This window comes from Onychomys torridus, chromosome 3, assembly GCF_903995425.1.
Source record: "Onychomys torridus chromosome 3, mOncTor1.1, whole genome shotgun sequence".
Classification (NCBI taxonomy): domain Eukaryota; kingdom Metazoa; phylum Chordata; class Mammalia; order Rodentia; family Cricetidae; genus Onychomys; species Onychomys torridus.
Genome location: NC_050445.1, coordinates 111,913,991 through 111,930,205, shown reverse-complemented (window position 1 = coordinate 111,930,205; position 16,215 = coordinate 111,913,991). Strand labels below are relative to the sequence as shown.

The 16,215-nt window shown below is 48.5% G+C and overlaps 1 protein-coding gene across 2 annotated transcripts in view; it reads left to right on the top strand.

Moving 5' to 3' along the window:
• The window catches only part of Anxa4 (annexin A4), a 56,846-nt gene that overhangs the window by 21,814 nt on the left and 18,817 nt on the right, over positions 1 to 16,215 (top strand). For both annotated transcript variants that reach the window (XM_036181469.1, XM_036181470.1), the window contains exons 2-5: positions 3,620 to 3,666; positions 10,053 to 10,140; positions 13,498 to 13,592; positions 15,866 to 15,979. In XM_036181469.1, coding sequence (XP_036037362.1) covers positions 3,664 to 3,666; positions 10,053 to 10,140; positions 13,498 to 13,592; positions 15,866 to 15,979 — 300 coding nt within the window. In that variant the 5' untranslated portion in view covers positions 3,620 to 3,663. The remainder of the gene's footprint in view (positions 1 to 3,619; positions 3,667 to 10,052; positions 10,141 to 13,497; positions 13,593 to 15,865; positions 15,980 to 16,215) is intronic.

The window sequence follows — 16,215 nt, the reverse complement described above, 5'->3', positions numbered from 1 at the left end:
TAGTGAATCTCTTCGGACTGTGAGAGAGCTTGTGTGTTGACAGGCAGTGTCTCCTCAGATTTGCCTGTCTTCCAGCTGGCCTGCTCAGACTGGCTATTCTTGCTGGAATGACTTTGCATATCTGTGTTTTGACGTTTGCTGATTTTACTGTCTAATTCTCCGGAGGCGGGGGGGGGGGGGGGGGGGGCATCTAGTTTGCCTGTTTTCCAGGAGGAGGGAGTTTTGTTATGGGGGGGGGGCAGGTCCTCCCTGTGTAGACCAGGCTGGCTTTGAACTCGCCAAAATAGTTTTCCAGTAGCAGGCCTTGTTTCACATATGTGCAGAACGGACATGAGAAGTGTGGTGCCTGAGTCAGCATTCAGCTCAGGGCGGTGACACTGTCTGTTGACGGGACACAGGATAGCCGCTAGTGGAGCTGTGCACATGAACCCTTCCGGATGTGAGTCTGGGAAATAAGAGAGATGTGCTCTTGACAACCCAGTGTTTCCTTATGACTCTGCTGTGAATTAGTTCTGTGAGTGTATGTAATCTTCAACGAAGCAGGTGACTCACTGGCAGCTGAGTTTCCCTTCTGTGATTGCTATTGTTGTAGGTCTCATGTTCGATTCCCAGTTTCCCCTCAGTTGCTTTAAAGCAGTTTATTTTCTTTTTAAGACATGGTCTCAATATGTAGTCCAGTCTAGCTTCAGAGATCCTCTTGAGTGCTGGGATCACGGGTGTGCACTACCACATCTGGCTTAAACTATACCTTCAAAGCTCCCCTATCCCGAACCCTTTCTGCACGTGACATTTGGACATGGTTAGGGAGTGGCAGTCACTCCACGCACTGCTCTGTATGTCCCTGAGGGGTTTCAGACAATTCTAAAAAGATGTGTCACTTCCAGCTGTCACTCTGCATCTGGACCAGTCCTGATGCCTTTGGGGTCATTTGACTGTCCCAGAAGTGTGTTTGCATTTTTCCAGAGTAAAAGCTGAGGCCTGGCTGCTCATTACTTTACCTTCTTTGTGAGAGCAAAGTTATTAAAACCCCAACATGATTCCGAGTCATTGAAAAGATGAACCTATAGTTCAGTTTAGGGAATTCTAGGCAGGCCCTCGGAAAGAAAGGTCCAAGATGTCCCGGAAGCTGAGAAAGCAAGAGTCTACGCCACACACAGGGAGTCACCAGGCAAGGACATGTAGTGAAGCTTCAGGAGGCAGGACCCTCTGGGAGGAGGAGATAACATTATCTTGTGTAGCTAGGAAGAAATACAATAATTCTGGCTCAGAACTTGAGAGGAATCCCTCATGGATCGGAAGGCAGCTGGAGTGTGGGGCAGCGGGTCACTCAGAATCCATAGTCAGGAAGCAGAGAGATAATTGATGTTCAGTTCGCTTTCTCCTTTATATTCAATCCAGGACCCCAGCCCACGGCATGGTGCTGCCCACAGATAGAATGAGTCCTCCCCTCTCATTTAATCAAACAGTCTGGAAACTCCCTGACAGACATGTCCAGAGGTTTGTGCCCTAGGTGATTCCACATCCCTTAAATTGACAGTCAATATTAAGCCCCAGACTCTACTTTCTGCTGTTCTTCCCCCTTGCCACGAGTCTGTGGCCTTGCTAGGAGCCTGACACCACTCAAGCGCACTTTATCCACAGCCCGGCAAGAGTCAAAGGCACCACTTTCCACACGCTGTCATCTGCGTAGACACACACTTGGCACTGGTAAGGAGGCCCAAGAATCACAAATGCTTTACAAAAGATGAATCTCAGAAGCAGGCACAGAGGGCAGGTGTAGCAGAAGGGACAGGGAGTTCCCATGCTCCCCTCCATTTTATGGGCATCTTATCCTGATCCATAGAATCGCTGGCTACACTAGCTCGTTTCTGCCTCAGGATCTTTGCATAACTGTTCCCTCCACCTGGAAGAGACCTCCTGGAACCTGGTGAGGCTGCCTCTGCCCTTCAGTAGAGCCTCATTCAGTTGAGCTGGGGCTGTAGTTCAGTGGGCAGGATGCCTGCCCAGCATGCACTAAGCCCTAGGTTCAATCCTCAGTACCAGATGAATGGGGACATGGTGTTGTAGGCCTGTAATCCCAGCACTCAGGAAGTGGGGTCAGGAGGGTATATTCAATCCTACAGCTTAGACGGCATTTCCTGAGGTGTTTCTGGGCCACACTATCAGGCCCGCTCCTTCCTGGTACCCTGATTGGAATAGCTTCCATGTTAAAGACAAAATAGCAATGCACTTAACTCTGCAGATCTTTTTTTTTTTTTTGCCAGAGCTGGGAACCGAACCCAGGGCCTTGTGCTTGCTAGGCAAGTGCTCTACCACTGAGCTAAATCCTCAACTCTGCAGATCTTAATGGGCTTTGTTTATGATCCTGGAACCAGGCCAGAGCCCAGATCAAAGATGGTCAGAATGTCCATTCTGTGGCACCAGGTATTAATTAAAACCAGAAGAGGAAAGGAAGTGATGTTCAGAAAAGGGAAGTGAGGTGTAAGAGACAACCTGATTGGTTACAGTTCTCATCTGTGTTTTCAGAAGCCAGGTAGATTGGCTTGTGATTGGCTGAGACTCAGCTGCTTGTTATAAGAGTAGGTTCCATGCTGGAGCTCTGGCCCAGAGGTTCCTGCATGCTAGATGAGCATTCTACCAACTGAACTACATTTTCAGACATGCTGTGTGGTTTTTAGACAGTTTTACTGTGTAGACCAGGCTGGCCTTCAGCTCACAATTCTCCTGCCTCAGCCTCCCAAGTTCTGTGATTACAAGCTTGTTCCACCCGGCTGATTTTGCATTTTTCACAAGCTCTCAGATGTCCTAATCATTGGTTCCAGGATGACCATTTGAGTGTTGAGGTACCAGGTCCACATGACTTAGAAGTGGGAACTGGAGGTAGTAGGCCTTCTCACAAGGGAACCCCACAAAAGAGTGGGAGCACACAGGGAAATTTTTGCACACAAGCTTTCCTGATGAAGGAGGGAGCACTGGAAACTGAGAACAAATGGAGATATGTGAGGTATCAACGAGGGAAAATCCTTCTGATCCTGACATGGTGCCGTAGAAATAGCATCTGGGAAGTGAACAGAGTCTGATGCTGGGAGCGCTGCCAAGACACACACAGACGTTTACACATATGTATGCAGACACACGCATGTACACAGATGCAGGTACACACATGCATGAGCACACACACAGGACAGGGTACACACACACATTCATACACACACAGGCACATGTGCACACATACTGGGCAGTCTTGAGTCCTGTAGTTTCCTGATTCAGATAGCTTGTCCCTTCTCGCCCCTGAGCTGACCTGCAGTGGTATACAAGTCAGAATCTCTGTCCTGAGGGTCAGTTACAGCACTTCCCCCCAACAAAACAGTAGCACAGGTGTAGTGTGCACCTCCAAACCAAAGAGCAATTAGGAAGCTGCTGTTGGCATAATAAACTCAACTGCTCAAATCTTCTCTGTAATGATTAGCCTGGTCCGGGAGCTCTGGCTCCACCACAGGTGACCTTTTGATGAATTCATGTATCATTTCCTCTTGGCCCAACTTCATGCAAACATGGTACCCTGACGATTAATGCCACATCCCTGGTTGCAGTAATTTCTCTTCTGCTTTCTTCACAGGAGCTTCTGCTGGGGTGACTGAACTCTCAACGTGACCTACAGCCATGGTAAGTGCCTCGCCCCACCTGGTGCCAGCCACAGGCAGGCACAGGATGTGTACTTAGGGACCTGTGGCTTAAACAAAGCTGTTTGTTCAGCAGAGGACAGGGAAGATATGAGGCAGGCAGTCTCTCTCTCTCTCTTCGTCTCTCTCTCTCTCTGTCTCTCTCTCTCTGTCTCTCTGTCTCTCTCTCTGTCTCTCTCTCTTTCTCTCTCTGTCTCTCTGTCTCTGTCTCTCTCTCTCTCTCTCTCTCTCTCTCTCTCTCTCTCTCTCTCTCTGTGTGTGTGTGTGTGTGTGTGTGTGTGTGTGTCTGTCTGTCTGTCTGTCTGTCTGGCTCTCTCTCTGACAGGGTCTCGATACATACTCCTGGCTGTCCTAGAACTCATTATGTAGACTAGGCTGACCTCAAACTCACAGAGTCCTGCCTGCCTCTGCCTCCCAGGTGCTAGGATTAAAGGCTTGCACTGCCTAGTCTGGCTTTCTTTCTTTCTTTCTCTCTCTCTCTCTCTCTCTCTCTCTCTCTCTCTTTCTCTCTTTCTTTCTCTCTTTCTTTCTTCTTTCTTTCTTTCTTTCTTTCTTTCTTTCTTTCTTTCTTTCTTATCATTTAAATTTATTTCAAAGTGGTAACTTGACCCTGAAAATCAATTCGCAGACACCCTCACATGTTTAACAGCCTGAGAATATAGAAACAAGTGATGTTTTTCTCTGCAAAACAGAACTGTCTATTTTAGAACAACTAGGCCAACTCAGAGGAAAGTCATTTTCTACCCCCAGCAGGGGATCACTCGGAACAGCTCCATCATTTTAGCCTCACCGAGAAGGATGTTTCCTTTGTATTTGGGGGCAGGGAGCACATGCCATTTGTGTGGAGGTTAGAAGACAATTTTGTGGAGTTAGTTCTCTCTTGTCTTTACATGGGTCTCAGGGCTTGAACTCTGGTCAACATGTAGATGTCAAGAGCCCCATACTTGCTGAGCATCTTGAGTCAGCCCTAGAGGGGTGCTTCTTAGCAATTCCCGCTTGCCATCTGCCCCTGCTGACAGCTGTGGTCGGATTTCTTGGGACATAGTGATCTGGTCTTTGGCACAGGCCTGGGCTTGGATCCCTTTGGGAGTTCTGTGAAGTTCAGCATGGAGGTAGAAGTTGAGCCTCTGGGCTACCTCAGGCTGGCCCATCTGCTCTCCCAACTCAGAGAGGTTTCTGAGTCTGGCTGAGTCAGAATGTGGACCCTGTGTCCAACCTCTCTCTCTTCTGTGCACCTATTTGGCTATACCCGCCATCATTTTCAGTGCTCAGCAGTATTCATGTCTTACCCCACCGATCCTTCTGGTCTTCACGACTCCCCTGCTGCAACAGCAACAATGTTTCCTCGGTTGTGGCATGACTCCATTTCTAGTGTTCACTTGTCTCTCTTCCCTGTGATTGAGTTGGGGTTACTATTGCTGTGATGGAACACTATGACCAAAGCAACTTGATGAGGAAAAGGTTGATTTCACTCCACATAACAACAGTTCATTATCAAAATCAGTGAGGGCAGGAACTCAAGCTGGGCAGAAACCTGAAGGCAGGAGCTGATGCAGAGGTCACGGAAGGATGCTGCTTACTGGCTTGCTCCTCATGGCTCCTCGTGTTTTCTTATAGAACCCAGAACCACCAGCTCAGGTTGGCACTACCCGTGATGGGCTGGGCCCTACCCCATCAATCACTAATTAAGAAAATGCCTTAAAGCCAGATCTTACGGAGGCCTTTTCTCAATTGAGGTTCCTCATTTCTGATGACTCTAGCTTGTGTCAACTTGACGAAAACTAGCCAGGACAGTGATGTTTCCTTTTGCTACTACAACAAGCTTTCCGGGCACGGATGGACATCACTCCTCCTCCTCTTCCTTGAAGAGATAATTGTGCATTGTGACCTGGAATTTAATCAATACAGGCGCTCATAAGACTGACAAGGGGGAAAAGCTCCTGATCTTTCCCCTAGAATAAGAAAGAGTTGCTCATGATGTTAATAGGTAAATGGAATCACCCTTGCAAACTGCTCTATCGATTTCTCTTGTTAGACATTAAGTTTCATTTATAACAATGTCGTCAGCAATGCAGTTTAAACTTGAACTTGGTGTTTGAGAACCATCCAAAAATTTCAATACTAGAATTCCAAAGAACCTCAGGAAACATTAACCCAGGAAGTTGAGGGTATGAGTCGACATATGTGAGGCCCTGGGTTGCATCTTCAGCACCAGTACACACATGTACACACACACACACACACACACACACACACACACACACACTCACACAGTCTTGTGATGAGCTCACAAGCTAAGTTAGACCAACCTAGAATTTTCACAGCAAATTACTAATAAAAGGTAAAAATAAAAGAAGTTGGGTGCGTGTATCATGTTTCCATGTCTGCTGTAGCAAGTGCCACAACCCTGGTGACTTAAAAAAGAAAAGATAGCAGAAGTGTTTTGCTTCCTAGGTCTGGAGGCCCCAATTCTAAACCCCGGGTGTCAACCTGGCCCATCATCTCTGAACATGAAAGTGTGAAGACTCCTCTTGTCCCTCCCAATTCAGCATGGCCAAAGGAGGGCTTAGAGTTCCTGAAGTCTCCATAAGCCCAGTTCTGCCTTCATTGCCACTTGCCCTGTGGTCTGTCTTCCTGTGAGGACAGCAGCCCATCGGGTCTGGGGCACACCCTGCACCGTCCCCTCTTCCTAACATCCCATATTTGCAGTGGTCCTCTTCCAGCTAAGGTCATGCTCTGAGGTCCTGAGGGTTACAGAGCCAGAAGCTGATGTCCTGGTTCTCTGCCGTCCTCCGTTGAGCAGGCAACAGTCAATGACTACGTGCTCACATTGACTGACCCCCAAGCAGAGGAGGCCCCTGCCTTGTGGCAGTTGAGGACTTTCGTGGGATCTTGATCATCATCCCATTGGCTTGTATCAATAAATAGTATAAGAGAGAGAGCAAAGACTCTCACTATAATATTTAATTTGGCAATGTGCCTGATTTGTGTTTCTATTATGGTGACAATGATGGCACTCATAGTGATGATGATGATGGTGGTGGTGGTGGTGGTGGTGGTGGCCATCTAATCTAAGGTTTTATTTTAACTTTCTCCCGGATTCCATGCTGAGTGCTTTCCCATTTTCATCCTGTTTCTTTATTCCAGCAACACCATGAGTTGATTTAATTCTTTTCAATAAATCCATGAGAAACGTGAAACCTCTCGAGGGCATACAGTTGCCAAGGGTTGGAGACAAGCCTCTGGCAAGGCCTATCAGGCTCCTGTGCCTGTGCTTCTGCTGTTAACCTAATAAATGACGAGATACCCAACAAAGGCAAAGCAATGGAGGAAGGTTTATTTAGTTTTTTTATTTAGTTATCGAAGTCTGAGGATACAGTCTGGGAGAGACAGTGGTGGGGGCTCATACTGCATCTGCAGTCAGGAGGCAGAGAGGAGAGGGCCAGGCACATGTGCTCAGCTTTCTTCTTAGTATTATACAGTCCAGGCAGCCATGGAATGGTGCCACCCATGTTTGGGTGGGTCTTCCTCATAGGCATGTCTGGAGTTTTTCTCTCTGACATGATTTAGGTTGACAATATGACACTATTAACTATTATATTCTGCTGTAACACTGCTGGCCACCTCCTCCGTCCCCCCTTGTGGGGTTTCCTACCTCTCCAGGGCGACCCCTCTCAGCAGCATGCTTGATGGCCTGTCAGTCTCTGCTGGGCTGGACGTATCCAGTCTGAGGGACCCAGGCTGGTCCCAACGCTGCTGCCCTCACACTTCCCTTCTCCTTAAGGCATCTCAACAAACCCCCATCCAGTGCTGTTGTGCCCTAAATGTGTATTTGAGGTTAACCTCTAGACTTGTCCTGGACCACTGCTCATGGGTGCTTGGCATGGATACCTAATAGAAAACATTTTGAGAATAGAACTTCTAAAGCCCACACCCATCGTGTCAGATGTGACCATGCTCTCTCGGTGTCCCCTCTGGATAAATGACATCACTCCCACAGTACTGCTCGAAATTGAAGCCATCCTTGATTTTTTTTTTTTCTGTCTTCACCTCCATGTTGATCCGTCAGCAAGTTCCATGTCTTCGCTTGAAGTCATGTGTGAAGTCTGACTGTGTGCTCCCGTACTTGGTATCTCATCCTGTCCAGCACCGTGTCCCACTCACAGCCTCAGTCCTTATGGTCCGCTGGGCTAGCCTCAAACTCTCGGAGTCATCAAGGATGACCTTGAACTCCTGGTCCTCCTGATTCCCAGAACCACATAAACCAGGCATATTGTCTCACACCTGGTATCCCAGCACACAGGAGCTGGAGGCAGGAAGGTTGGAAGTTCAAGGTCATCTTCATTTCAAGGGCCAGGCAGCCTGGACTAGAGACTGTCTGTCTCAAAAAAGAAAAAGAAAAGAAAAATAAAAAAGGAAGGAAGGAAGATGTGTATGTGTAATTACAGACACACACACACACACACACACACACACATATATACACACACACACCTTGGGGTGGAGAGATAGCTCAGTTGGTTAAGTGCTTGCCACACAAGCTTAAGGAGCTGAGTTCAATCCCCAGAACCCATGTAAGAAGCAGGTGCCACAGTATGCACTGGTAACCCAAGTAGAGGCAGAGACAGGCAGATCCCTGGGGCTAGCTGGCCAGACAGTCCAGCCAATCAGTGAGCTCAGTGAGAGACCCTGCCCTATCTCCTGCACAGATGGCTCAGCAGTTAACAGCTCTTGCCACTCCTGAAGGGTCCCGAGTTCAGTTCCTAACACCCACATCTGGTGGCTCATAGCCACTTCTACCTCCAGCCTCAGAGGACCTGATGCCATCTTTGGGACTTCCCCGGCACCCGTACACAATGCACACAAATAAAATTTAAATTAAAAAACAAGATGGAGTAGCTGCAGAAACACCTCATGTCACTGTCTGGCCTCCCCATGCACACACACATACACATGTACATTCAAAAATAGCTGTCTTTACCGGGAGGAAATAACAGTTGTTTGCCCTGCTGCCTTCCCCTCTCTGGTTCATCCATCTGTAACTGTCCCTTCATTGATGTTTTAAATCTTTTTTTTTTTTTTTTTTTTCTGGAGCTGAGGACTGAACCCAGGGCCTTAGGTAAGCGTTCTACCACTGAGCTAAATCCCCAACCCCTGATGCTTTAAATCTTATAGATGAGCCCTTTGATGTTTCCCCATCCCTTAAAATCTGTGTGTTATCAGAGACCCCAGAGGTGGGGCCAGAGCTGACAGGAGAGGAATCTGTCTCCCTTCAGTGACCTCCAAGCCTGCGGGTGCCTAACTAACTTCCTTCCCATCCTTCTGGTTAATTACTAACTCACACTCAATTTTCTGTTCTGTTTATCTCTACTTCTCCCACCTGAAGCCGATTCCAGATATCCTATCTTCTACCTCTGAGTCAGCTGTATAAAGGTAAACCTCTTAAAACATAAGCGGCAGCCATGGCACCATTATCAGCCCGGAGAATCTTAGGACTGACTCCCTGGGTCATAAAATATCAAATGTCCAGCTGTCTTATAGCTGCCCTGTTCCCTTACTCAGATCTTCCATCCAAATAAGGCTTGACTCTAGGGCTGATTTGTTTGTTTGTTTGTTTTGTTGGTTGGTTTGGGGTCTAGGGTTTGGGTTTTTGAGATAGGGTCTCTTTAGCCTAGGCTAGCCTTGAACCAGGAATGTAACTGAGGCTAGCCATGAACTCTTGATCTCCTACTTCCATCTCCCAAGTGCTGGGATGACAGGCATGCAGCAGGGTGCCAGCTACTGCTGGCTGGTGTGTCTTTTGAACCTCTTGAACTGGCACTTCCCTTTACCCCTCTCTCCCAGTCTCCCTTGCAGCCTGTCAGACTGAAGAAGCTGTACTGTTGGTTTGGCAATTCCTCGTGAGTTATATTTACAGCTAATGCTTTGGGCTCTGCGGACTTGAACTTGATTGAATTCATGCTTTCCTTTTCCTTTTTGGGAGATTGTATCATCCCAGATGGTGTGATTTCTCCCACCAGCTTCTGGCACCTTCAAAGCTACCGACAGCCCCAGGGCCCCTGGGTTAGCATTTACTCTGTCTTCCTTGTGGTGTGGCCAAAGGCCTCACATGAACCATCTCTCGGCCTAAATGTCAGCCGTTCCTGCCGCCCACCAGGACTCTCCTTCCTCTGTGGCACCTCTCTGTCTACCGTGCTGTCTATGGGGTGTGTATTTGAGGGGTGCCCACTGTCTGCCTTCCTCAGAGAGGGTGGCAGCTCGACCAGGGTGAGCGCCTTACCCTTCGCAGCTGCTGTCGTCCTGGCCCCTGGAGCTGAGCCTGGGGTTTGGAAGGAGAGGTCACTGACATGCCGTTGTCTGTGTTTTCAGGCAACCAAAGGAGGAACCGTGAAAGCTGCTTCGGGATTCAATGCAGTTGAAGATGCCCAGGCCCTGAGGAAGGCCATGAAAGGGCTTGGTAAGTATCTTTCTGAGTGTGAACTGTCCTGAGTATGGTATGTCACAGTTGTGAGGAGGGCACCGTGGGCACTGATACTCATGACTAGGTCACCTTTAGGAAAGTATACTGGGGACAGAGCTGAGGTAGCTCGGTTGGTAGAGTGCTTGCCTCGCAGGCACAAGGCCCTTGGGTTCAATCCCCTGTACTTCAAAACAACAGCAAACAAAGTGATGGTAAGGGATTGTCTACAATTTGGGTGGGACAGTGGGTTAGTAGTGAATTTTCTGTTACTATAACAGAATACCCAAGACAGTCATCTTTAAAAGGGGAAAGGTTTGTTTTGGATCACAGCTTTAGAGATATCAAGTCCATGGCTGACTGGCTCATTCTTTTGGGGCTCGTGATTAGATAGTACATCAACAAGAAAGTTAATTCATATTATAGCTAGAGAGGAGAGAGAGAGAGAGAGAGAGAGAGAGAGAGAGAGAGAGAGGAGGGGCCAGGAGTAAATGATTTATGAACACACCTCCCAAAGACCTAACTTCCTCCCATTAAGTTCCGCCTTTTTAAATGTTCCATCGCCCCCCATTCCTGCCTCGGGCTGCTATGTGACTGTGCAGCTGAGTCAGTACTGGCACGCGGAAGGTGGTTGTATGTGAGCAGGCAGGGGATATCTCCAAGGGCCTGGTCCTGCAGTTGTCTTCCTGAGGGCAGATGCAGCTGTACAGGATGTGCTGCCAGCTACCCTGGACACATTTCTGCCTCAAGGCTTTGCCTGTTGGACATGTGGAAAGAGTAATGTCCCCAGTTCCTAGTTATCATTGAGAATCTCTGAGATTTGGGTAAAGACACTTGGCAACGAGACCTTGTTTCTCAGTCTTTCCATCTCAGATTCGTTTTCCTTAGCTTGTCTAACAACAGTGACCAGAGTGGCAGGTTTGTCAGTCTCCACCTTGTTAGCCTAAAAGCAGAGGCTTCACAAGGACTGTTGTCTTTTAACCCCTAAGGGCCTGCTCATGAAAATAGGGGTGTGGGGAGGTGAAGGGATACAGGGAGTTGAGCTGACTTCCACAAGCTGTCAGAAGCAGTGAGAGGCAGGATGCTGGGAAATGGCAGGTAGGTAGCCTCTGGCAATCAGACTTCACCCCATGCCAGGCCTAAGCACAGTGACCCTGCCACCTATCTCTGAAAGAATGTCGTCCTGAACTTAGACACCCTCCTCCTTTTCCTCTGGTTGTAGATAAAATAGAAAATATGTAGGCCCCACTGTCACCTTCCATTCTGATTTTAATACTGTTGACTGCAACAACAGTATAGTCCAGAGGGTGTAGCAAAGTGTTCAGAATTCCCAAGCAAGAAGCAGGAGGCGTTTGGCACAAGCAGGCCTTTTTCGGGGCCTGCTGATGTGGACTGATGAGGTGGGTGATTGGAGGAGACAAGGACCATAAAGCCTATGTCTGGTGGTCAGGAATCCATGGGTGCTTGCCAGCACAGCTGACGGGATTCAGCAGGGCTGAAGAGCTGGCTCGGCAGTTAGGGGCACGTTCTGTTCTTTCAGGGTATCCAAGCTCCATTCTAGTCACCCACATTGGGCAGCTCACAACCGTCTGTAACTCCAGCTCCAGGGGATGGAGTGACTCTTGCCTCTGCAGGCATCTGCACACACCTTCAGTGTGCCCATGCGTGTGCACACAATTTAAGATAAAATTAAAGAACATCAGATGGGCAAGAACTCTGTGGGGCCAGGGTTGTGGCTCAGTCAGTAGAGTGCCCTAACCTGCACAAAGCCCTGGGTTTGATCTCCAGTAAAGGTGGAGTTCAAGGCCATGATAAGTTTGAACAGGCTTGGATGCATGAATCTGTGTTTAAAAAAAAAGTCGTTCAAGGAGAGATCACCCTTCACATGGAGTCATCAGGCAAACCTTGGAGGCATGGAACTTGAGATGCCCTTGGGAGGTAGGTGGAATTTTAATAAATAATGAAGAGAGGATGTGTTTCTGGAAGCAAAGTTGAGCTCAGAGGAGTCACAGGGAATCCATGAAAAGTTGCAAAGCAGGCCAGGCCAGGGGGAGCCTCCCCCGCCCCCAGATAGCGAGTCCTAAGGGGGGGGGGGGCGTCCTAGGGCTACTGAGAAAGCCACCAATTGAGTCACAGCCCTGGAGAGGTGGCCAGGAAACCACAGGTATCAGGATTAAGATGAGCTCATGGACAGCTACCTGACCCCTGACCTCTGGAAAGAGAGTGTGTTCACCAAATCTCCTTATCAGGAATTCACTGACCATCTTGTGAAAACCCACACCAGAGTGCCTGTTCAGAGGACCCAGGCTCCAGCTGTGGCCACCACATAAGGGTTTTTGTGCAAGAAAAATAAAGTGAATTAAATCTGTTAAAAAAAAAAAAAAAAGATGGGCTCATGGAGACTGGTAATGAAGGGTTCGAGGGAGGGGCAGCGTACAAGTGGGGAAAGCAGAGTAATTCAAAAGCAGCTTCTGAGCCGGTGGGGTACATGCCTGGAATCTCCACCCTGGGAAGGCAGAGGCAGGAGGATTGAGAGTCAGGTTCCGCCTGCGCTGCACAGGAAAGCCCCAAACAAACAAGAGAGAGCTAAGCTTATGAATCTGGCTGCCTCCTCTCCTTGTCCATGGGTGTATATCTCAGAGAGCAGGAGACGGCAGAACCCCCAAGAAGGCGGCCCTGTGTGAACCCAGCTGGCCACAGGGAGCCACTGTGAGCAGGTGAGGGATGAGTTTTTCTTATTGTTTAGTTAGAAGGCCTCACAGGCCCATGGGAAAGTCTTGGATTCACATGGTAATGTATGGGTTAAAAGCAGAATGTGGGTACAGGGAAGGTTGTGGGGCCACACGTTGCGTGGCTTAGAAGGAAATTTGAATCTGGAGGAAGGGGGGCCGTTTTTTAAAAAAACTCAAAGCTAATTTTAGGGTTCAAAGCAGGAAGGGCTCTGCCTTCCAGAGCTCTGAAGGCTGGTTTGAGTTCCGCAGCTCTCTTCTCTCCACCTCTCCTCCTGGATATCTAATCTTGTGAAGAATGACTCCGCAGCGCACCATTTAAAACTTTCTCCCTGGGGTATTGTATAGAGCAGTTTCTATCCCCCACCCCCACCCCCGCTGTTTCTTCTAACAAATAAACAGAAAATTCTTCAAACGCAATAATGTCCAGCTGTGAGAAAGATGAACTCCTCCTGCCTCGAACCCCCTCCCGACTGCTGGGTTAGAGGCTGATGTCAGTCTTGCTTCCAGGTTCTATTTTCTTAGCAAACACTCAGCCTTCCTGAGGTAACTCCAGTGGCCACAGGGGAGACCGTTTTTTCTCATGCCAGCAAATCATGGCCCCTCCCTGTCTCCATCTCGTCCCCAGGTACCGATGAAGATGCCATCATCGGAGTCCTGGCCTACCGCAACACTGCCCAGCGCCAGGAAATCAGGAGTGCCTACAAGAGCAACATTGGCAGGGTAGGCCCGGTTTCTCCTGCTCTTGATGATGACCAGGGATTTGTCAGGCAGTGGGGAAGCAGAGTCCCCCATCCTCCACCCTCTAACTCTCACCCCATACCATCACCCCCACCCCGAACTAGACTCCTGAAGTGCTTTAAGACTATCTGTGGAGCCAGGGGTTACCAGAGCCTAGGAAGCTGTGGGAGGAGAGAGGTAGCAGGTACAGGGAGCAGCTAGAGGAGAGGCTAACCCCTGAGGCTCTGGAGCATGGTGGGGTGACTGTGGGTGGGTAGCAGCTAATCAAATACCTCAGAATAGTGAGCAGAGAGGATTTGCAATGTTCCTAGCAAAGAAATGACAAGCATCTGAAAGACGGATATGACAGTCACTTTACTTGATTATCACACATCGTGTACAAGTACTGATATGTCACACCGAGACCTATTAGCACAACAGTTGTGTGTCAATTAAAAATAACAGGAGAAAATGATGGCTCAGTAGGTAAGAGCACTTGCCCCAGAGCTCGATGACCTGACTTCAATGCTTGAGACTCACCTGGTGGTAGGGAAAACCAACTCCATAGAATGGTCCACTGACCTCCACATGTGAGGTGTCATACACACACACACACACACACACACACATAAAAAGAAAAATATCTGAAAAGAAAATTGAAGGGATATTTTTGCAAAACTTAAAACACAACAAGGTTTCTCCACTTTTAGGGAGCTGTTGACTCACAGCCTCAAGGCCAGGCAGGGTCTCTTTCCACCCAAGTCCTCACAGGACTGTGGGTTGTGTGCTCAATCAGAAGTGCTGTGGAGTACCAGGCACCTGCAGAGCCATTGGGCCTAGTGTTCAAGACCCCTGACTAAAATACTTAGTCCAGTTTGTCTTCACCGCAATTTCCTGGAGTTTAGTGCCATGACTCATGTATATATAAATACACATTTAGATAGTCATTCCTTTGATGAACTGCAGTGGAGAGACCTTCACACGCCAGAGCGGGGCTTTCTGTGGAATTGCATGAGCATGCATGGCAGCTTATAAACTGTTTACTCTGCACGCTTTAGATTGTCCCTGACTTCCACACCCCTGAAGACACTCGACTCCATTCACAATAACTCCTTCACTTGAATTACCCAGCCAGTCTTTCCACATCACCTTGAAAAGCACCCCAACTCTTATGCTTATGGAGAACCTTAGTCTGAAGAAACAGCCAATGAGCATCTCTGTACATCGGCACCCAGTGACTTCATGCCCCGAGCATCTGTCTTGGGAGATGTCACAGCCAGGAAGACTGAGGCTACTCCTCACAGATGGCTCCACACTACTGGGCAAGCTGGGGAGGAATGGGCAGGGCAGAGCTGATTAGCTGCTCTCCAGAGCATCTACGGGCGAACCCTGGGCCCTTCTGTACAGAATGGGACCCTATAACTGTTCTGCATCCTCCAGCAACTGAATGCCCAGTGGCAGACTGGACAGTCAAGTGAGGTGTGAGCTATACATCTAACTGGTGTTGCAATACACACTTGGGGTTAACTTCAGAACTCAGCTAACCTGTGGTAGTCTGAGGTGACCACTATGAATGGATTGTCTGACTTCTAATTCATTCCTTCACTCATTCATTCATTCAATCCACATTTGTGAATTTATCATAAAAAATGCATGATAGAAAGGTATATATAGTATATTTTTACCATATACACACACACACACACACACACACACACACACACACACACACACACACACATATATATATATCATCCCAGCGATGGGGGGGGGGGGATTTGTTGGCCAACCAGCCTAGCCTACCCAAAAAGAAGGTAGAGAGCAGTCAAGAAAGACACCAGACAGACATTGACAACTGGCCTTTTCACACACACTCATGCTTATGTATGCATGTACACACACGTACACATACCTACACACAGGTACAGACACATGAACATGTACATACATATGTGGTATGTCTGTATACACACACATAAACACAAACTAACAAAAATGTGAGTCCAGTGAGATGGCTTAGTGTGTAAAGGTGCTTGCTGCCCAGCTGAGCAACCTGAGTTCGATCCCACAGGATAGAGAGAACCTTTTACCTCAGGCTGTGCTCTGACCTCCACTTGTGCAGATGTGTCAGTGGCCTAGGGAAACACTTCTGCCTGCTTCCAGGAGGACGACAGCACAGGCAGTCTTAGGGCCCAAGATGTCCTTGCACCATGAGGAGAGAATGGCTGGCGTGAGAGACAGTAGCAGCTAACAGCAGACACTCCTTCTCCTCTCAGGACCTGATTGATGACTTGAAGTCGGAGCTGAGCAGCAACTTTGAGCAGGTGATTGTGGGGATGATGACGCCCACCGTGCTGTATGACGTGCAGGAGCTGCGGAGGGCTATGAAGGTCAGTGCCCCTCTGCACCCTGATGTCCTCAGTGCACGTGGTAATGTGCTTAAGAGCCCTTATGGCTCTACCAGAGGACTGGAGTTGCCTTCCCAACACACAGGTCAGGCAGGTCACGAGGACCTGTAACGCCAGCCCCAGGGATCTGACACCTGCTTCTGGCCCCCTTGGGTACTGGACTCACAGGCACAGACCCACAAGCACATAAAGTAAAACCTTAAAGTTAAGAAACAATG